The sequence below is a fragment of the Spea bombifrons genome, chromosome 10, assembly GCF_027358695.1.
Source record: "Spea bombifrons isolate aSpeBom1 chromosome 10, aSpeBom1.2.pri, whole genome shotgun sequence".
NCBI classification, from domain to species: domain Eukaryota; kingdom Metazoa; phylum Chordata; class Amphibia; order Anura; family Pelobatidae; genus Spea; species Spea bombifrons.
The window spans coordinates 155,214-179,250 of NC_071096.1; the positions used below are offsets into that span (position 1 = coordinate 155,214).

General features: G+C 44.6%; 1 protein-coding gene across 2 annotated transcripts in view; it reads right to left on the reverse strand.

Moving 5' to 3' along the window:
• NELL1 (neural EGFL like 1) overlaps window positions 1-24,037 on the reverse strand; it is a 158,486-nt gene that overhangs the window by 10,163 nt on the left and 124,286 nt on the right. The window contains exons 14-15 of one of the 2 annotated variants that reach the window (XM_053449002.1): window positions 17,693-17,788; window positions 2,621-2,761 (exon numbers count right to left, since the gene is read on the reverse strand). In XM_053449002.1, coding sequence (XP_053304977.1) covers window positions 2,621-2,761; window positions 17,693-17,788 — 237 coding nt within the window. The remainder of the gene's footprint in view (window positions 1-2,620; window positions 2,762-17,692; window positions 17,789-24,037) is intronic. The other variant, XM_053449003.1, reaches the window with a different exon arrangement.

The following is a 24,037-nucleotide window of genomic DNA, read 5'->3' on the forward strand; positions in this document are numbered from 1 at the left end:
ATTGGCAAATATTCTGAAAATTGATTTTTCCTCCTTATCTTAAACTGCGAATAATAAACACTTTGTTTTCTTGAAAGTTCTGGCAATTTAAGAACAAGTGGCCAACAAGCACCGAATGCATCATGGAGAGGGAATCAGAAAACAGGACAGGAGAGGGGCTCTGGCACGGAAAACTACAAGCATTTTACAGATGAGCATGGACCCCGAACGCCTGCAGACTCGCCGGTAATTGCTTTATACGAGGAATCTAATTCCACTTCTGAGCAATTTAACGGATTTATGGAAAGCCAGATGTTGGCAATTATGGAAAGTGACATTATTCATATTCTCAGTATCAGACCTGTTTGTACTGAACAAAGCCAACGTAATCTATTATGCACGTCCCGAGGCTGCAGTGGGAGCAGGTAACCTATTTCTTACACGAAGATAAAAAGGGAGAAGCTCAAGGACTCACCGGGGGCTCAGAGCGTAACGTGCCAGCTTCCGAGTGGTTCCAGATCCAGCCATGCATCTAAATGTATTAATAAATTATAAACCCTTTGCGTCAGCCGGATCAGGACGAGGCTGGGGCCTGAACACGCTAATGGCGTGATGGGTATAGCAGGACCAGGACTGCACGGGGCCAATTCTATATAACTTAAACATTTACATATCTGAGGACACAGCTGCATAGACATTGGGCGCATGTAAGTAAAAAATCAGCATCTTGTTTGTAAGCCGGGATATTTACCTCTCTCTCTCTCTATAGATATAGATAGATATATAGATATAATCAGAAACACAGAGGAAAGGCACAGAAGGCAGATTTTTTATTGCGAAGCTGTTTTACAGGATTTACTTTATCAAAGAGTCAAAATGAATTGAACACAAGCAGCATGTTGATCCGGGGTAAATGCTGATGGTTTTGGCTACTGTTTGTCTCAATAGAACAAATATGAACTTTTCAACTCGTTTGCAGTGAGCGTCCTGCGCCGCTCTATTGCTTCTCGCTGCTCAAATGTAACAGAAAAAAATATTTCTAGATTTCATATATAGTTGTTGCAAACACATTAATGGCATAACAATGGCATAACGAGACAAACAAATGGCCGGTGGCGGGTGAGGAATACCATAATAATTGAAACGTGCTTTCTGTGTTGCGCAAGCACTCTAACTGCGTAGGCCACGCAGTCACCGAACGATCTGAATCTATGAGCTATAATAACGTTTTAAAGGGGGTCTGCATTACCGGCACCTCGTGCTCCGATACTCACACAAACACCGCTGCTTGTATATATAAGGCGCTTTATGAACAAATGTGTCAGATTGTGAGAGTATTTAAAAACCTCCAGTCACAATACCCAGTGAATCTACGTCTGACATGTTCCTTACAGCCTGGGCTCCGCCGGTCTATAATCAGATATTTATCCAGGACCATTCATCGTAATAAACGTACAGCCACGCGGCTTAATAGCAGAAGGAGATTGTGGGGCTCTGTCCACCGGCGTGCTTGGGAAATCTGCGCGGCCGGACATTAGCTAATGAGACGCCTCAGGGAAATCCACGGGACGGGATGTTTGCTGAAACATTCTATTCAGGCAGACGTGTCCATTCCCAGGAAACGCACTGCGCATGCTGCCTGTCTGACAGTGACGATGCTTATTATTTGGCTCCAGGGTTAATTTGACATTGAAGTCTCCGCAGATTTACATAATTCTGGCTTCTCGCTTGCGAAGGTTCGCTGATCTTCCATGTGGTTCTGATAGCACAGCATTGAGTTTAAAGCAGAAAGCAGCCAACAACTCAAAATATACGGCTTGTTGAGGAAATTAATATTAAAAGATACATATTAAGGCAACAAATGATAACTGGTCTAGCGTATCAAGCAACGTCATATGATTTACTTCAGTCTTCAGAATCTGCAGTCTGAATAACAATGTTATATTTGGAATTATTTAAGTTTGGGCTGTTAAGGGCCGAGGGGGCCAGGAAGTATGAGCACTTGGAGATCCCCATCTTTTGGAGACATTACGGTGACAGGATTGATTATTTTAAAAAATCATTGATCTACTGGATAAAATACTGAATAATGCACTTCTCATGCTGGCTGTAACCCTTTAACTGTCCAGTCCTTATTCTCTGTTGGCTTTGCCAGTGACTTAAGCCAAATGTTTCCTCCTACAGACATAACATGGAACACGGCCAATGAAAATTCTAGACTTTTTCAAAGAACTGAATTCAGCAGGAACTTTAATGCTTCATCTAGAGACACATTGCCCCGCACAGCCGCCGGCCTCCCACATTCTACCCAATAGGATCTGTGGATATTAATATAATCCCCTCTGGAAAACCATATTGGAGATGTCAGGGGCCCCAATGAAAGCAGAGAATGTAAAGGTCAGAATCTTATCTTTGGTTTATTCACCTTATGAGAAAAAATGGGCAAATTAGGCAGACCTGATAATGGGTTGGATATGCCTGCGTGCCTGTGCCTCTTGGTATTAATCCTGCACCTCTCTGATGCCCACACGCTGTAGGCAGATGTCCTTTGGGATTATACACAGTACAGGTGAAGACACATGCGTGTGCGCAGTCTGAGATACCATGCAGACACAAGAGAAATCTAACAGAATCTGCTTACCAACACAGGACTCCCCAGAAATTAAGTAGGTCCCGTTGTCACTGAAACCGGTTCTGCACTCGCAGCGGTACCAGCCCGGGAGGTTAACGCAGCGGGAACGCTGGTGACAGCCAATGACCCCCTCTGCGCACTCATCAATATCTGCCTCGGAGAAAACACAACCACAGCCAGGAGATTAATGGCCTTCAGAGCACATCGGACAAGCAGTGCTTCCCTACCCTCCGGCTCATGCCGGGCAACGGCGTTTATTCAGTAAACCCGCGCACAGACACTCAGAGAAACACGGTAGCGGTAATTACTGAACTTGTTTCCTGCGCCACTTTAATACAAATGCATCATCACCCTACCAGACACAACACGCCTTAATGTATCTGTATGTAAAATGCACGTACCTTGTGAATATGCGTGTATGTCAATACACACTTGCATATATGTGCATGTATTACAGTACAGCAACATGTATATACATGCATTACAAAACATACATATATACAGATATGACTATATACGCTCACGTGTACATTCATGTGTCACAATACACCAATGTATATACGGTCATGTGAAAAAGAACGTACACCAACTTTGAATTCTATGGTTTTAGTTATCAGGACATAACAATCAGCTGTTCCTTAGCAGGTCTAACAATTAGTTAAATACAACCTTAGAAGAACACATGACATATTACACCATGCCATGATTTATTCAACAAAAATAAAGCCAAAATGGAGAAACCATGTGTGAAAATATAAGTACACCTTATGATTCAATAGCTTGTAGAACCACCTTTAGCAGCAATACCTTGAAGTAATCATTTTCTGAATGATTTTATCCGTCTCTCACATCATTGTGGAGGAATTTCGGCCCAGTCATCTTTACAGCGTTGCTTTAGTTCATTGAGGTTTGCGGGCATTTGTTTATGCACAGCTCTCTTAAGGTCCTGCCACAACATTTTAATGCGGTTGAGGTCTGGACTTTGACTGGGCCACTGCAACACCCGGATTCTTTTGTTTTTCAGCTCTTCTGGTGTGCTTGGGATCATTGTCTTATTGCATGGCCCAGTTGCGGCCAAGCTTTAGAGGACTTTATGGTCAACTCAATGACTGCAAGGTTCCCTGGTCCTGTGGCTACACAACAAGCCCAAATCATTAGTACTCCACCACCGTGCTTGACAGTTGGTATGAGGTGTTTGTGCTGATATACTTTGGTTTTCGCCAAACATGGCATTGTGAATTATGGTCAGATATCTGCACTTTGGTCACGTCTGTCCAAAGGACATTGTTCCAGAAGTCTTGTGGCTTGTTCAGATGCAACTTTGGAAACCTATGCTGCGCTGTCATGTACTTTAACATGTAACATGCTAAGTGAGGCCTGTAGAGGCTAACATGTAAATCTTGGGTTTTTTGCAATTTCTTTGAGCATTGCACAGTCTGAACCTGGGGTGAATTTGTTGGGACGGCCACTCCTGGGAAGATTGGCAACTACCTTGAATGGTTTCCACTTCTGAATAATATTTCTCGCTGTAGAATGATGGACATTAAATTGTTTGGAAATGGCTTTATAATTCTTCAGATTGATGGGCAGCAAGAATTGCTTCTCTAAGATCATTGCGCATGTATTTCCTTGTTGGCATTGTGTTAACAAACTCCTGAATGTCCCAGACTAGCAAACAGCTAAAACGTTGGATTTTATAGGGCTTTTCATACTTGCTGATCAATTAATCATGGTCATTTGATTAGCAGCGTCTGTCTGCTACTTAGCATCTTAATTCCTATGGAAGAAGTAAGGGTGAACCTTTTCACACATGGCTTCTCCACTTTGGCTAGGTTTTTGTTGAATAAATCATGACACGGTGTAATATGTTGTATTTACCTAATGTTTAGACCTGCTAAGGAACAGCTGATTGTTACAATGTCCTGATACGTAAAACCATAGAATTAAAAGAGGGTGCATTGTCTATCACACGACTGTACATGTATTACCATATACACAAACATGCATGTAGATGCAATACACATATACATGTATGACAATATACATGAACACACACATATATATATACACATACATACATACATTACAATACACATTCACAGGGTTAATTTAGTGATAAGGACTTCACCCTGAAGAATCCTTATTACGAAGTGAACTCCCTGGAGACTTGGTATAAAGAATAATTGCGCATCCTTTCAAATAACGTTGCCTTCTGTACTTTGTACAATCAATTTAAATGTTTCTATTGCATCCCAATCTTTCTTGTTTCCTCCAAGCCGGACAAATTAACATCCTTTAACCTTTCCTGATAATTTCTGTCCTGTAAACCACTAAGGTGGGATTGGCTTACACAGATTGGTAGCCATATGGAAAAGTTCCTCATGCCCACGGTTAAATATGATGAAGGCTCTGTAATGTTTTCGGGCTGTTTTTCTGGACATTTTGGTAGGATACATGGCATAATGCACTCTATCAAATACCAACAGATACTAACTGAACATCTGACTGCTTCTGCCAGAAAGCTTAACATGGGCTGTGGCTGGGTCAACACAAAATGGTTTACGGACCACAAAATCAAGGACCTGCCGTGGCCGCCCAGTCCCATGACTGAACCCCTGTCAGGGACCGGGTCTATACAGACGACTGTAATAACCCAGCGCTCCCAAAGATTGTGTTCAGGAGGTATTGCGCAGTAGTGGAGTTGGACAGGGCCTGATGAGACTGCACTCTCCCAGGTGGGCATCTGGGTACAAGCACCCAGACCTAGCAGCGGATCAAATACCTGTCTGTTCCAGGCATGAGACATAGCACTAGACTCATGTGCGGGATGCTGCAGGCTGGGAGTGTGGAAGCTAAGTAGAGTAATAGCTGAAACATAGCGAGCAAGGAGGACAGAGCAAGGAAGGAACATAACCAGACAAGACATACATGATACAGGGCACAACAAAGGACAGGGAACAAGGCAAGGAACACAGGGGAAGGAGTGAGGAGCCAGAATCCTCGGACGCTTCTCCTTTAAGCAAGGATATGACATCTTAACTGGGACATGGGGAGAGGAGAGAGGAACCGAAATCCTCAGATGATTCAGGGAAGAAGGGCAAAGGTACATAAGAGACAGACAAACATGAATACAGGAACTAGCCTAGGACTATAAGATAACAATTGGAGATTCCGTCACATGATATGGCCATAGTATGCTTAGCCCACCACTACACCAAAGTACTCCAATGACGGTGGGTCCTAACGCTAAGCCCTGCATACGAAAGGACTGATAAACTAAACATTGAATCCAAACACAGAACCGAGAAGGACAAACCTTTAGACTGCAGACTTAGACAAACGGAGCACACAGGTGGGGCGCACCTTATAAAGGAAACAGAGCTGCAGCAAAGAGCAGAACTAGAAGCCAGGAATCAGAGGTACAGAACAGAGCATATGGAAATCCAGGAGTGGACCACAGCAAAACATGGGAACTGAGGCAAGGCAGGGAAAAACAGAGATATGCAGCTCCGCAGCCTGGATGGACCCTGACAGTATCCCCCTCCGAATGAGCGGACGCGAACAGAAACATCAAGAGAATGAAGGCCCGTTCTCTGACGGGAGAACTGTTTGAACAAGTCAACCCAGGAACCAGCATACTCAGGATTCTTGAATCTCTTCAGAAGGAGTCCTTCGACGACCAGCACTACCGCTTAGCAGACCAACCTCCTCCAAAACAGGAATCAACATATCTGACAGGAATGAGGAAGACGTTTCTTGCAAACGCTCCTCCGAAACAGAAGTCAGCATATCTGAACGGAAATGAGGAAGATGTCTTTCAGGTTCAAGCGAAGGTACTCTCATAGTAGGGGAACCCATGCAGATCAGAAGAAGAGACCACCAGATGATCGGAACAGTGCTTAGCAGACCGACCTCCTCCAAGACAGGAATCAGGAACAAAGGTTACAGGGACAAGACACCCCTCGGCCGGGGCTCAGGACTGTAATTAGGGTAACAGAACAGGGATGAGGAAGCCGACTCAGGTCCAGAAACAGGTATGCATCATAACAGGCAGGAAGAGCTGACAGAACACCGGAACCAGCATAGCACAGAAGCAGACAAGCTGAAAGCGCTGCAAACTCCTGGCCTTTAGCCAGCGGCCATACCACACTGAAAGCGCCCGATCTCTCCTTATCTCAGAAGCTAAGCAGGGTTGGGCCTGGTTATTACACTAGATGCCCACCTGGGAGAGTGCAGTCGCCCTGCATCAGGCCGTGTCCAACTCCACTACTGCGAAATACCTCCTGAACACAACCTTTGGGCGCGCTGGGTTGTTACAGTCGTCTGTATAGACCCGGTCCCTGACAACCCCATAGAAAACCTGCGGGGTGAACTGGAGAGGAGAGACCACCAGCATCGAGCTGGAAATATGAGGGATCTGAAGGGATTCTGTATGGAGGAACCGTCTCCGATCCCTTCCCATGTATTCTCCAACCTCATCAGGCATCATACGGCTCAGATGTTATCCTGGCAAAGGGGGGCAGCACAAAGTATTGGCTTAAAGTGCCAAGAATTGTGTCGCACACACTGTATGTTTCACAATGTTTTTTGGATAAACCTGTGTTGTGTTTGCAATTGTTTGATACGAGAGCAGAGTATTCATGTGTATTGTTTGAAGAAAAGACCAAAGGGTTAAACAATAAAGACAATTTTCACAGCCTTCTTTGTTCATATTTACCAAGGGCGCCAATATTAGTGGAGGGCTCTGTATATTCTGCCTTGGGATTTTTACGTCCCATGTGCATGTACTGATACAATGTCCCATTTATTGTTCTGTAGCATTTATTTAATCCTTCATGAATGTGAAATTTATTTTTAACTAAGAAATGTTGTTTTTGTTTTTGTCCATTTTTAGCTTTCCTGTCGAGTTGTGATTTGAAGCTCGGCGATGTAGGGTTTGGGGGTTCTGGACACACTGTGCTGGTTGATCATTAAAGGGCTGCTCATTGTTTCATGTGCATTCTGGAAACATTCACTATCCTGCGCATGCTATGCTTTTCCTCCCCAGTCTCTGGATCATGAATTTTAGCGTGACGGGTCTGGGTCACTTCTTGGGTTTGTTGTCTGTGACATATTATTAATCTTACAAATGTCACTTGATGTCACTCGATCTTACCATGCGTGTGAGGGGCTAAGGTGATGTTGCATGGAGGTGCCTTTAGCACCCGTGAAGATCCGCAGAGAAAGCTCCGCACTGTTCTGCTCCTCACGCAGAGATTTGGGCTGATTTAACTGATGTGTTCTTGGTTTCAGGAATACTTACTAACAACATAGATAAAATCTGCATTTCATTGTAATGAACTTATTCCTGACTGTTATTTAACCCGTTAATCTCTGAGTTTCTCTTCTGCGCCAAGTAACCCTTCCATTCCCATTAAATACGTCCTGGCACACAGCTTTGGTAATGCTGCGCGACGTGATACATTAACTTTACAGGGAAGTCGATATGAATTTGCCTGTAGGGTGGACGCCGCATCTCACTATTTTTAGTGATTCAGATAAGAACAATATATCATTTCTGACAGATACAGGACAATGCGTGTAAATTTATTCAGCAAGAAAAGCGGGAGATGGCGAGATCTGCCTTGCTTTAAGTACATCTGTCAGAGCAACAATGTCACGTCACCCAGTCATTTCCCCCCTAATAAGATAAAAAGCATCTCTGCCAATGGGCTCGACATTCACAAGTAAAATCCGCCGTGCATAAATCCGGATCAGGCCGCACCAGAATTTAGAATGCATATTGGACATAAACCTCCCTGTTCAGAGGAACTTCTGAATTTACGAATGGATTCATAACTGCCCACAGTCCTGATTTTGTCAGGGAATGAAGAGGATCCGCCAAATGCTGCCTTCATCCCGTGGGTTCTATTGAATGACATCATTTTAGCGACATACTCCCTCGACTTAACATTTAGAAATTTGACTGCGAAATCACAGATCTGTTTACTACAAACGTCTCTAGAAATCTGAGAGTAACCAGCTGAGAAGGGCTACAGCAATGCCATATTATTTTAAAAAATGTGTACTGAGACTCTGCCCTTCATTAAATAAGAAAACAATTAAAGGCAAATAGAACGCTAGGAGGTGCAGGGAACCACAATCACAGTGTTTTAAGGCTATTGTAATATTTAATCTCAGATCCCCATCCACCGGCTATGAGATGCATCGATCTGCGTGATGACAGCCGAATCCTCCTAACAGCCCGACACGAGCTCCATCAGAAAGGAGATTTAATCAGCATCCTTTCCCATCCATCTATATATTAATATTAATGTTATTTTCCTGTTTCTGTGGACTTGCCATATACATTTGGTGGAAAGAAAGCTTCCCAAATCTTTTAGTTGTCTTAATACAGTATGGATACATATGAGCATACATACAGTATGAGCCTAGGGTTAGGCTGTATTATTTACCAGAGTAAATAATACACACTAACCCCATACCCTAATACCCACACTCACTGTAATACCATAAACCATAACACAGATCACACAAGCACACATGCATACACACTAACACCATGCACTTATACATACACACACTCTCACCCTCTTCCTCTCTGTTACCTTTCCCTTTTCTCACCTTACTTTTTCCTCTCTCACCTCTCCATATACTGCCTCCCAATCGCAGCACACTTCGCGATATAATTCCTGGTTAATTCAGATTGATGGAAATAATGAAACGATCCAATCAGTGAGTGTGGATCAATAAACGACCCGAGTATAGGCATTCCTTTTGGGGATTAAAAATCATTGGGCAGATCTGACAGCTGATTGGAGAGAATGGGGCCCCGGTTTCAGTTTATAGGTCACTTTACTTCCCTCCAAGAAGATCTTGCATTATTTTATTAAATATTTGAAAATTGCTTATTCCTTTTGAGAACTTTTATTTTTTATGGAATTAACATCAGCATCGGGTTTGATTTAAACATTCCTGTCTCTTAGTTTAATCTGGGTTTAGGTCCAGCGGGGCTGGCATCATAATGATATCATTAAGAAATATGTTGATAGAATAAAATAAGCGCACAGAGCAAATCATGAAATAGTTTCCTCAGAGTCAGTGTCTCGCGAGCTCCTCACTCAGTGATCGGCCAAGTTTGGACGGTTCCAGAGCGGACCCCATGACGGGGAGGGGAACTTTCCTGCCAGATGGTCCTCACTCGGATGAGACATAAAGTCATCACGTTATCGGAATGTAATCACTGATAAACTGAGAAATAACCACAAACCAAGGAACATTCCGAGCAGATAAAAAAAGATTTAAACGTTAATTCTATAAAGTAGCCAAGTCTGATTAATACTAAATTCAATATCATGTAATAAACAAAATAGTCAATCCGTACAGGAGAACATATGAAAATGACATTCAGTATCGCATCACTTGACATACTAAGAGAGTCCCGCTAGCAGGCATGTGCTTACAGCGGACAAAAATGGCAGAAATTCTCAATAAGCTGGGTTTGGGAGAGTTCATCCGGCTGACATTAACATCTGGGCAGCGTGAGAAATGAGAGAAGCCAACATGTCCCCCGAGATCCTATTATTGGACCCATTAACGTGTTAACGTGGGCTCCGCATTAGCATGTACCAATACATGTCTGGTGGTGCCGGTACATTTCCCGCTATATACCAAGTGGACCAAGGGCACCGGCTGCCATACAGATCATAACAGGACAGGTTGAGCAGTGCCTCTAGAACAGTTCCCAGTCCTGATTTACCTGATACTGAGAACTGATACTGAGGGGTTGATTTTTCTGTTCTTATTAAAGTGTCAGTAAAAGGGGACGTTTAAGTAAAAAAGGGTCTGTTTCTGTAACGCGCAGCACCGAATATCCTTAAAACAAACTGCGTTTCAGAAGGCACCGAGCGCGCTGTCCTGAAATAGGTTTGTTCTCTCCCTGCGCATTCTCGCAGCGTGAATAATACAGTAACCGAGACAAGACCCACATGGGGCCAAATAAAGAAGCAATTGTTCTTTAATGTGAGTGTGGCCCCCAGCCGGCGTCTCCTGCTAAAAACAGAACATTGGATGCATTTCTATGAGTCAGGAGACAAAGTGCCATCCGGGAGCCGGAATTAGCAACAGAGAAATAAAGGCATTTTTTGTGTATAAACTCCAGCTTTGTGTCTGCAAAACGTTAGAGACGGGAAGTCGCGGCTTTATTCCCCGTCCAGGGAGAATAAGAGAAACAACTTTAATCTAAAAACAGAAAAAAGGAAGTATAAGTGAATTTCTACAAATCCCTAACACGTTGATAACAAAACACCTAAGGTTCCCGACTGGCAAATAATGTGATTTGGTTGCTTGTGATCTGGGGTATCTACCTTACAGAACAAACCCACAAAATACCTCCCAGCGGGGCAGCAACACTGAACCTCCTAAACAGAAACTCTAATCCCTCGTTCTCTAATCAGGCAGATCATGGCCGGAATGCTTGGCACTAAATCCTTGGTCCTAACCTCTACTCTACCACCAGAGCTTTACCCCAAATACCCTAACCTCTACTCTACCACCAGAGCTTTACCCCAAATACCCTAACCTCTACTCTACCACCAGAGCCATACCCCAAATACCCCAACCACTACTCTACCAGCAGAGCTTTGCCCCAAATACCCTAACCTCTACTCTACCACCAGAGCTTTACCCCAAATACCCTAACCTCTACTCTACCACCAGAGCCATACCCCAAATACCCCAACCACTACTCTACCAGCAGAGCTTTATCCCAAATACCCTAACCTCTACTCTACCACCAGAGCTTTACCCCAAATACCCCAACCACTACTCTACCACCAGAGCCATACCCCAAATACCCCAACCACTACTCTACCACCAGAGCCATACCCCAAATACCCCAACCACTACTCTACCACCAGAGCTTTATCCCAAATACCCTAACCTCTACTCTACCACCAGAGCTAAACCCCAATTACACCAACCTCTACTCTACCACCAGAGCCATACCCCAAATACCCCAACCTCTACTCTACCACCAGAGCTAAACCCCAATTACACCAACCTCTACTCTACCACCAGAGCCATACCCCAAATACCCCAACCACTACTCTACCAGCAGAGCTTTATCCCAAATACCCTAACCTCTACTCTACCACCAGAGCTTTACCCCAAATACCCTAACCTCTACTCTACCACCAGAGCTTTACCCCAAATACCCTAACCTCTACTCTACCACCAGAGCTTTACCCCAAATACCCTAACCTCTACTCTACTACCAGAGCCATACTCCAAATACCCTAACCTCTACTCTACCACCAGAGCTTTACCCCAAATACCCTAACCTCTACTCTACCACCAGAGCTTTACCCCAAATACCCTAACCTCTACTCTACCACCAGAGCTATACCCTAAATACCCTAACCTCTACTCTACCACCAGAGCTTTTCCCCAAATACCCTAACCTCTACTCTACCACCAGAGCCATACCCCAAATACCCTAACCTCTACTCTACCACCAGAGCTAAACCCCAAATACCCTAACCTCTACTCTACCACCAGAGCTATACCCCAAATACCCCAACCACTACTCTACCAGCAGAGCTTTGCCCCAAATACCCTAACCTCTACTCTACCACCAGAGCTAAACCCCAAATACCCTAACCTCTACTCTACCACCAGAGCCATACCCCAAATACCCCAACCTCTACTCTACCACCAGAGCCATACTCCAAATACCCCAACCACTACTCTACCACCAGAGCCATACCCCAAATACCCTAACCTCTACTCTACCACCAGAGCTATACCCCAAATACCCTAACCTCTACTCTACCACCAGAGCCATACTCCAAATACCCCAACCCTCTACTCTACCACCAGAGCCATACCCCAAATACCCTAACCTCTACTCTACCACCAGAGCCATACTCCAAATACCCTAACCTCTACTCTACCACCAGAGCTATACCCCAAATACCCTAACCTCTACTCTACCACCAGAGCCATACCCCAAATACCCTAACCTCTACTCTACCACCAGAGCTATACCCCAAATACCCTAACCTCTACTCTACCACCAGAGCCATACCCCAATTACACCAACCTCTACTCTACCACCAGAGCTAAACCCCAATTACACCAACCTCTACTCTACCACCAGAGCCATACCCCAAATACCCTAACCTCTACTCTACCACCAGAGCCATACCCCAAATACCCTAACCTCTACTCTACCACCAGAGCTATACCCCAAATACCCTAACCTCTACTCTACCACCAGAGCTATACCCCAAATACCCTAACCTCTACCACCAGAGCCATACTCCAAATACCCCAACCTCTACTCTACGACCAGAGCTTTACTTTTGTAAATCAAGTATTTCACTGGTAAGTAAATCCACAATGTCTCGGCGTCCACGGAGGCCACTCGAGGACAATAATGTGTGCCATGATTATTCACACTTTGTGGTAAACTTTCTAACAGCACAAAATATCATTGAGAAATAATACCTTTGCAGAGTTTGAACACTTAAATGCTCCGGGGCTACTATTTTTCATTCAAACTGCACTGCAGGATTTATAAAGAGAGATCTGGTGATAACAACTGAGAAAAGTGACCTGGGTGCGCAGACTCGGCAGGGAAGAGGTTAATGTTTTGTCGCTGATTTGGGATTTTCTCCCGTTATTGCCAGGTCTAAATTTTAATGACTCTGTCACTTTAATGAAATTGCGTTTTACGTCTCTCTCCTCTTCTCCGACGGATGGATTTGTGGGTTTTTTACGGATCCTTTATGGCTTCGTTCTTCATAAATCAGAATGTGACAAAACCTCAGAACCCATCAGCTTTTATGTCTTTTTTTGGTACGACTTCTTTTATACGTTTTTCTTGTGAAATGTGTTAAATCAAGTTTCTGAGCTGATATTTTAGCTCCGTCAGCGGATGGTGCGAGGGCCGGGACACCTGCAGGCAGACAGGAGCTTCTGTTCTGGTGAGAGCCGCGTAATGCACCGGAGAGGCATCGTCCTCTAATTCTCTCTGACAAACTGTGAAATGAGAGCGCGCTGGAACGACTGCTTGAGCGCCTCTGTCATATCTCCTGCCATCGCTGTCACGGACGAGGCCAGAGAGGAGACTCTTTAACTGTGTGAGTGCCAGAGACGTGGGTTCCACATCCCTTCTAGTGGGGCATTTCCTATTAACATTAATTGGTGAAAACCCAATCTTCTCAGGTGTCAGTTGTTCTTCTAACCCATGGCAGTCTCTTTGTGGCCTTCATATTTAGCACCTAGAATTTTGTACTGTCCCAGAGTCATTTTCATTATTAAAATTATTGGATTATTTGAATGCATAACCTTGCATTTATCGGGTGGAATTGATTCCTTGTTGTATGATTTTACAGTGACAGAGGCAGAATTTCACTGTACCTGTCAAGAAACACTGATCGTATTCTAAGTTAAATACCCCACACTGTCCTGTGGAGGACCCCAGGACCCCTGCAGCCCCCCACACATTACAAGCTTGGTACCAAGATCCATTGTTCAGTATTTAACCCTATGATCTTACTTTATGGATGCTTCATGCAGTTAACCCATTCTGAAGATCCTTTGGGTTAAAATAACAATGTTTTGCCCACTTTGCCCGGACGTGCCCTGGTGAGGCACAGCATTCTAAATCTGCCAGAAAGTATGGGAAAAGTTCTCTTGGAGGTGATGACAAAGCATCTCAATGCTAAGTGGAAACCTTCACACAGGCACTGACTTGGCCCGAGGCGACTCATTTATCTTCACTACCTCTCGCTATCAAAAAGTAATTGGGTGAGAACGTTAGCACCGCAGAGTCTCCATATTCTCATTAGGAAGCACAATACATTGTAAGGTCTCTGTTCATGACAGCCTCTCATTCTGATTTATACAAGTATCGAGCCCACATCATAAAGCCAAACGAAATCTGCCGTTTTTACACAATCCTTTATTATTGCAGAATTAGGTATTAAACTCAGATTAACGGCAGTAGCTGCATTTTAAGAATGCCGTTTGGAATAACTGCCCTAGGGTTTGGTCCGAGATGGGTAAACATGCTGCCCCCTCAAATTAACCAATCAGAATCAGGGGGAAGTTCATGTAATGTTCCTGCAGCTGGGGGAAGCTTTTTACGTTCACAACGTTCACTTCCTGCTGGCTGTTTCTCTGGCTTCCTGTTAATATACTTCCCCAGCGTACTGCTATATGGATTGGGGAGGGAATTTGTTTTCGCTCAAAGATTTATTTTGTTGTTTTTACTCAAAATCATATCACTGCTAAACCAGGTTTTTGCCCCAGTTAAGGAGACTCTATGTTTTTGGAAGCGTCCTGCATGATGTCATTGCCCCGGCCACTTCAGAGCTTTAAAATAATTTGAAAAAGAACATTTCAGAAAGGCCACGGCTCCAGCACAATCTAAGTTCTGGCCAGGAATCGGGTGCCTTAATACAGACTTTGTGGGTGCAGTTTTGTCGGGGATCCATCACACGCAGATTGGCACATTTGGAGGAAACAAGCGCTTGTTAGTCAGGGGGTAAGATTGGGGTAAATCACAGTGGCCCCTCAGCTCCCAACTGGGCTTAGTATCTCTGAAATCTTAATCCTATTTATATCCTGACAAATGGTGCATCAGCACAACTGGCCGGCTCGAAACATTACCCTTTTCCCCTTCAAACGTGTCTTTTCAGTTTTGTTTTAAAAATATTCAACGGCATTAAAGAATGTAAAATCCATCCAAGGCAAAATAAAAATGGTTAATGTTTACAAAAATGTCCTCATTTAGCTGTTTTTGTTTCTCGTACTTCTTTAGGTTAGTGAAGGGAAGGACATGTTTTCTGCATAAAGTATGTCTAGAGGCTTGCGCTTTGTGCATGCGCGTTTGGCGTCACGTGAACCAGATCTAACAGTTGGCTCAGGAGTCCGACTCCCCGGTGGCCTGGAAATCACTGACAAAATGTGTGCGTCTCATCGGGCCATGACAGGCAAACTCTGGAGCTCCGGAGTCTGTTTCGGCTCCCAAATCGAGCCGCCAATCTGCGGAAGGCATTTCTTCGGACGATAACATCATTCTGACTTATTTTCATTTGATGGAATTACCATCTTGTTGTTTCCGTTATCTTGTTAACGTGTGAGAAAGTCACAACGACGTCACCGTGGCCCCTGCGCTAAAGCAAAAAAAACAACTAGGAGAACCTGCGCTCGCCTCCTTTAAAGTTTATATCACAATTTCTGCTCCTCCAAAAAGCACCCGATTTATACGCTAATTTCAGCAGAGTTCTAAAATTGCAAAGGGCACCAGAATCGTCCATCTGCGAGTTTTTATTTCTTTCCTTAGTATATTTAATAAGAGTAAATGATAAATCTAAACTACATCACTCAAGCGTTAACAAAAAGCCTTTAAAAAAAGTCATAATGGCTTCTGTTAGATTGCCAGTTAAGTAGAAATAATCCATGATCTCAGGGGGAATCATTTCCAGCTTCTCCCTCTCCTTGGAGTCGACGTATTTTTAAAGAACAGTGTTTTTTGGGGGGGGGGTCTGGGTCTAGGAAATAAATATTATAATATATTTGCCAAACCCGGGACTGTCAGAAAACAGAGGAGTTAAGTGCAGTAAATATGTGCCTCATTAACACACGGTAACCTGGAGCACGGTCTGGCACCAGATACCAGAATGTGGGGTCCGTGGGGTAATAGCCCCACCGATGCACTACAGGGGCCAGTTCACCCAGTCAACACGTCAGGCACCAACGCTACACTATGACCTGATCACAAGCCGGTAACACATTAACGACACTGCATGTTCAGTTGGCATGTAGCAGACACAAGTAAACATTTAACCCAATTCACCGACCAAAACATTTAACACAGAACCCCCCGAACGGCGCCATCATCTGGACCAGCGCCTTCTCCATCTAAACCCGTCATAGGGCTTAAGGGGTTACACTGAAGCTGGTCTGAAAGACATTCCCAAAGAATAAAAATCCTTTAGATCCCATCTTAAGGTTCTGTTTCTCCTTGAACTGTTGGATTCCTAAGATCCTTCTGCTTCTTGTTTGCTTTGCATGCGCAGACGTTCCTGGGTTTCTCTGCCAAAACTTGTCAGATTCATTCTGTTCCTTTATCTGCCCCCATATCTGCCCCCTCACTCTCTGGCTCCTGTGCCCTGGAACTGGCCCGTCTTCCTGATTCCTGTTTTTGATACAGTTCTAATCTAACACATTTGTTACTAACCCACAGATTCCTAGAAAACCCCCCAATTATATCTTCTAGGCGTCATGAACATAAACCCTCGGGGTAAATGGGCAGTGAGGGGTGGATTCCCCTTATCATCTAAGGGTACATGTGGCAACGATATTCAGAGTCATCTGGATCGTTGTAGAAATGTGTTTGTTTGGTAATGTTCCTTACTGTCACGTCTTAATGTTTTATATGATGCAGTTAAAAACAGTCGATAAAGCCCCCCTGATCTCGGTACCCCCTGCTAATGCTTGTTTCTATTAGCACCCGCTCGCCTCGTGGCATCACCAATTATTCTTCCTTAACTCAATTATGGTTTTAAATGACACAACAAGTCGATGCAGCCGATGGAAGAGTCTCCCTTAAACCCGCCTCGGGCAACTTCAGCCCAGAGTGACACTACCGGTTAATTAGTGAGATTTCCGCTGGGGGGGTTAATTACCCTGATTACTGAGGCTTCCCAGCTGCCAGAGACAGTGACTGCAAATGCAGGGCAATAAGGGCCATTTTCTGGTCAATAAGCTGCGCAGGCAGCTACCCGCCGGGTAAGTGGAGTCCAATACCTCCTGGTGATAATCACTCATTCTGCGCTCAAAGTACATGATAGAGATATTAACGATTGGCAGTAGTTGCAGATTCCGGTCAGTTTTAATTGGCATTCTAATCAGGGGGGGCTTTCTATTCTACTTCTGTGAGTGGAGCCCCCGGTATGTTCTGGCTCTCTGTAGCTCACGGGCTCTATAGTCTAACACGGATCCGGACCGAACGCTCCACAATGCAAAACAGTTTAGTCCATTTCCGCAGGTGCTGGGAAGAGTCCTTACCTTTCTCGCAGTGACTTCCCGTGAATCCGGGGGGGCAGGTGCATTTATTGGGGGCGACACATGTCCCTCCATATCTGCATTCCTCTTCACAGAAAGCTGTTTGGAAACAAAGCAGAGAAAATCATTATGGTAGGGAACGTGCGCTGCGACATTGTATCTACATGTAGCATGTGCTGCGGATGTCTGGACATTATCTTTACAACATGGTATCGACATGTAACGCGTCACGGCGAAAGTCCAGTATTCATCAATGCAACATGGTATCGACATGTAACGTGTCACTGTGAATGTCCGGTATTTATCAGTGCGACATGGTAACCTGATAACAGGAGGTGAGAGAGCAGCCACCGCACGCAGATTACAGGTGACAAGAAACCAGTAAAGATCGAAGCCCCCAGTCACCATCTTCCCATCGCATTCATCGCACTCCGGTAGATTCCATGTGAATTCTGCCATTCCGCCCCAGCAGCCGGTGCCTCCGCCATGCTGGGTATTGCGGTGTGATGACCAAGGCTGGCACCTTAAAGCTGCGGTTCCATGCGCTCTGCTGGAGTCCCGCCAGTCCTGCCTCGCTCATAATTAGTGGATGGGAACAATAAGTTGTCATTTAATACAAACTCAGACACTGGCCCTGCGTTGCGTATCATTAAAGCTCTGCTGAGGGGTTTCGTCTCCCGTAATACTCGGTATTATTTCGGTGACAGAAAGATACTGGACTTTCCGGAGTGATTATAAGCGGAGGCTGGAGACACAATGTCACTCGGTTTGCAAGCGGCCATTACGCGTTTCTTGCCTCCGGGCTGGTTCGTGATCTTTGTATGACATCTTGCGCATAATTTCGCTGCTTATTTATGAAGCGATTACTCAAACGCTCTCACCTCTCCCGGCTTACAATTCACTGGATAAAGCTCACGATTGTAACGCAATAAACACAAGTGTTTGTCTGGCACCACGCGGGGATTCATATTTTATATCTATACGTATGCGATGTGATTAATAATTACATTGTGACTGCGTGTGTTTTATAGAAGCGTTAATACACAAAGCGCGGCCAATAAAACACAGATATTGGAGCTGCAGCGGAAATAAAGAGAATATACAGTGAGGCCACAACAGTATCGTCTCCATCGCTGCGTGCGGCGCGTGACATTTAGTGCAGATTATTTCTCAGTGCCGCTTCATTCTATTCACATGACGTTTGGGAAAAGAATTCCTTTAGAACAATAAGAAATGGCCACACAATACGAGGCTGAGCTGAAGCTGAAGATGCAGAATGTCCTCCATGGCCTCCTCTCGACCTCGCGATAGACATGGACACCTAATAACATGCACACGTGGCGTCTTCATAATACCAGCACGGGTCCCTGACAGTCATTACATGTATGTAAAAAGCAGAAGTCATTAAAGTGGACACCCCTCGGACCGCTGGGACATGGAGAATATGGGTTGGAAAAGATGAATTCTGTTATTTTACTTGTATTTCCACATGTGGCCCTGCTTGGGATCTTTTCGTGTTCAGTCTATATGTTCTCCATTCAGTCTCATTTGGCGCCAGCATTTGTTGTTGGGAAGCACTGGAGAGTTCGGTCTTCGCCATCCACACGAATGTCTCCCTTTTGAAGCCATGTTGTTTCTTAATCGGGGCCAATACAGATTAATACCGATTGTAATCTATTTTTCATTATCTGGGACTGTATGGTTTGTGAAAACCTGCTTTACCCACTGGCTGCACCCGCACGGTCAGACCTTGGTCTGTCTGAGTGTCTGTCAGTCCGTGCACTCTCCTCCTCAGCATCCTTACAGCCGGGTACTGTTAGGATACAGGGTTGCCGTGGTAACCCAGCAGCAGGGTGTGCTGGACGAGGTCCGTTACAATTAGTGAGGTGCGATGCTCTGCTGCCATCTGATGCTTCATTAAGAAGCACAGAAGTGAACCCTTAATCATCAGCACATCCTGCTCAGGAGCGTAACGACCTGCAGAATATCGCTTTCATCGAGTCATCGCCGTAAAGCAACAAAGCAATGACAGCTACACAGGACAAACACAATGATTGGGCCGCTGCACGAGGGTCTCACCTTCCAAGAAATATGTGATGCGCCATCATTACCGCATTAACGCCCGTACTGCGTCAGGTTACCGACACGAACGATCACCCTAATAATGACACCCATTGTTCCATAATCCCAGTATGGTGCTTCCCCAACAATAAAAAAGTGAACCAGTGCTCCAAGGGTAGGGCCACGGTGGCCACTAGGCTCCGTATCTTTGCGTTCTGGGGCTGCACTCTCCGGAGGGGATATCCAGCCCCTTCCTTCTCCGAGCCGAAGCTGGATCTTCTAGGCCCCCACATGTGCCCCTCGCACTACTACACATTTGCCAAACACTCTGGCGGCGTCTAATACATGAAATCAAAGCACAGACACTTTCAGGATCAGACTGGGCACCATTCGGTTTCATTTGAATGCATTAAAAGTCAGACTGCAGCGAATGGCCTAGATATCCCCCCCCCCCGAGATGTTTGTGACAAACGTGCGAAAGATTCAACACCCGAGGATTTCAGGGAAGGAAGAACATGAATTTAGAATATATGGCAGGAGGTGCAGGACCCGCTATGAGCCTGCTTTGTGGACTCAGATACGCAGCGTGAAACTGCAGAATCATTTCCATTTTAAAGACAATATTGCAAATTGACTAAACGCACCGAGAGCCGCGGAGCGGTCAGAGCGCAGACTTCCATCCTACAGCGAGCGTTTCCACCGAACGTTTGCTTTAACCCAGCGACGGGCAGCAGATGCACCAGCAACGAGAACAGATGGAGAAGCAGAGGAGACGCCATTAGAGCAGGGGCTTCGGTAATTAAATGTCCTTTCAAACCAAGAGCCTGCGCGGACAACATGTTTTATTTGGCTGGATCCTCAGACCTGGCATCTGAGGATCAGGTGCCTTAATAGTCCTGCCTGGGGTGAATTAAAGCAGTTCCAGTGCCCCCAACACACTAAGGAGCAATTATATATCAATAATCTAACACATAAATATAAATCGTGATTTAACCCACTCTAGCAGCCAGGCCTTTTTCCTGAAAATGTCTACTTTAGGGCTACAGCCCCCCTACCCCATCATAATGCCTCCTTAATCCAACTGACAGCCTCAATGGCAGCCTCACCAGACTTAAGACCACATGGAAAGTCAAGGAAAACGAGGCTGCACAAGGCAGCGTGACGCCCGTAAGTGGGCGAGCTGTTGCGTGTTATTTTAGCAGTCAGACTGGAAGCGACTAATGCTGCTGTTTTTGAGGGTAAACATGTTATTCTGCTGTGAGGACTGCAATGAAACATTTACTACCAACCAGATGCAACAAGATGACCGCTGAAGACCAGGAGAGCTCTGGATCCGACAGGCCCTTCGAGGAACCAGTTAGGGGAGTTGAATTCTATTTCCCTGTTCTGTTTGGCCCTGGCAGACAGAGAAGATTGTGAAATGAGTGCACAACCCCCAACCTTTTCTTACATTATTTCTACTCGCCCAGATATTTTCAGCAGCAATTAATTCAACATCCTTACAATCCCCGGGATTAGTAGAAGAGTCTGATGATCAATTCATCAAAGAACGTTTCATGGAGGTCACTGTCCATTTTAAAAGCAATTACCGAACGCCAGATTTTAATTAGCGTTTCACTCATTCCCTCTCTAAATCCTGTTTCCAAACGCACTGGGAGAGGACGGAGGTGCTCTGGCATCATACGATGCATACGCGGACACATGTTATTTTGTGGTTTGACTCGGTTACAAACATTAATTCATAATAAGGAGCTGTCAGGACTCCAGCAGAGAGGACACTTTGGGCAGAAAAGTGCAGGAAGTTGGAGCTTGTGAGATGCTGTCCGACCTTGTCTGGAAATCCTGACGAAACATGTATCTGAGAGTGACTCTGAATAAAGTCAGATAAAGAGTCCACAGTGGGCGAGTCACGGACGTATTGACTTATCAATTAACAGTGACCTTGAGCTCTTTATCTGCATTCACCCCAAGCAAGCGATTCCCAACCACAGAGGGAGAGACAGAGAGAGAGATGAGGAGATGCACGTTGTGTGAATAAAAGTGCCAAATCATTTTGTCCTGTTAACTGTTTGTGTTGCTCGTCCTCATTGACCGGGAGTCGGCGTCCAGAGAACTTTTCTTTTTTATAAAATGTGTTTTAACATTTTGTACAAACAGCTTCCACACCAAAGCCTGCATGATGATGCCCATGTCCTGCTAGACATGCCCAAGAATCAGTCCTGTACCCACAACTGAATGCGGGGAAGCAGTCGCTGGATGAACATTGTTAATCTGTAAGATATAACGCACCCTCTTTCTTTGTGTTCTGCTTCTTTAATGCTTTATTCTTCTGTCTGTCAATAATATGAAGGTCCCACTTAATGATGGCTTCCCATATTGACAGTGAAATTTCATTAACTCCAGGCTCTACTGTCCTATCCCTCATTAATACATGTGCGGCGATGATGGGGCCCGTCAGAAATTATTTGCAAACGAAAGATGAGGTTTCTGCTGCTTCTTGGAGTCAGATTGTCAGAGGAAATATTAAGTGATAAGAGCCAAATCACCGCGTTCAAACAGAGCATAATATGCAGGATTTGCTTAAATTACCTTCATTCAGTGTCTGCGGAATACTTTATACCTGCTGCCGAGAGAAGAAAATTCCTTAAGGAGAACCTGCGATGTATGTGTAACCCCCAAAACAGCATGCAACAAATGTAACCCCCAGGAAGTCGAGCTGCTCCAAAGAGCTTACAATCCAGTGGGAGGTTAAGTCAGAATTCCGAAGGACAACTACATGATAGAAAAGTGAACATTTGTCGATTTTGCAGGTGGAACAGTGTCATGTAATTGGTGGGGACAAATTAAAATGCTGGAAGAATGGGGTGGAGCAAACCCCCCTGATGTTCTGGTGGGAATCCCACCACAGGTGCTGAATAGGTGAAATTAGTGTCACGTATCAATACGTGTGACATACTGTGCACATCTTCTGTGGCCCTGACTGTGGCAAAGTGTGCTCACCAGAAGTGAGTCAATGTTCACCTATCGCCAGCACCCGCCAGCACCCACCAGTCTCCAAAACTTCATTAGGTTGGGTTGGATGACTGACGTCACATGATATAATGGATGATCTCAGCTGATGAATGAAGAAAAAAAGAAAACATCACTTTTAAAAGTACTTGTTCAGAAGTCTAATAAAGACGCAAGATATAAATCTGCACCGGAGACAAGGCCTTCAATCAGAGACTGACACGGACTGGCTTTCCAGCGCCTGACAGGTGATTTATTCCACAGCTCCCACCCAGGATCTGGAATTTGTCATCGGAGAAGGTCAACAAAAAGTGCTCAAATCATCCAGTTTCACCACAAAAGCCACAAGAGACGTTATCAAGGTGGAAATGGCGGCCAATAGACATCAGCGAGAATTTGCCTTTATTGAGGTCAGGGCCAGGATTAATAAGAGGTGAAAATGAAACAGATTTAAATATCGACAAAGCTTTTCCTTTAGACCAAAGTAAGGGATACAGACAACAGGAGACCCGCGTGGTTTGTTTTTTCACACCGACAGATCAATTCTCCACAGCAGCTATTAGCTCGAATGTATTGACCGAGGGGAATCGATAATCTGCCTGCTCTTTCACCTCGGCTGCCTGTTGATCTGAGCTTTGTGTCTCTTAATGTAATTAGTGATGTTTTAAATTAGAAGTTAAACATACTTACCCAGGTCTGAAATAACAAAAGAAAAGAAGAAAGAGAAGGTGGAACTGGTATGGGAGATGTGGGGTCAACCACATTCTGCCCCCGGGGGGGGGGGATTAACTTGAAATCTTTAAATAAAATGTTTCTCTTTTATGACGGATAACGCTCATCTTTTTGAAATCTTGGCTAATGCTGATTCCAATTACCTTCACGATTCATGTCTCCAGCCAATTATACCCAACGCACTGCCAAGCCTTCTGATAATAAATGCTAATTAAGGATACATTGAACAGACCCATTTGAGCATGGGGCACCTTAGGCTCAGTATAAATAGTACATAGAAATAGTATAAATACAATATATAATACAAATGCGTCTTGTTGTAAATCAGACTTTGAGGAATACATTCTGCCAACTGGATACATTTTAATTCAAGTAATTAAACATGGGATGTACAACTCAGTTAAAAGTAACCACATTACAGGGTCTATTAAACCCCCTAATCAGGGAGCGAAAATATAAATCACAAGAATTTAATAAACAAGAACAAATTCAATGAAATGCTCAATGTGTACCAAGTTCCAAGAGATTCCTGAGCATCTGGTTAAT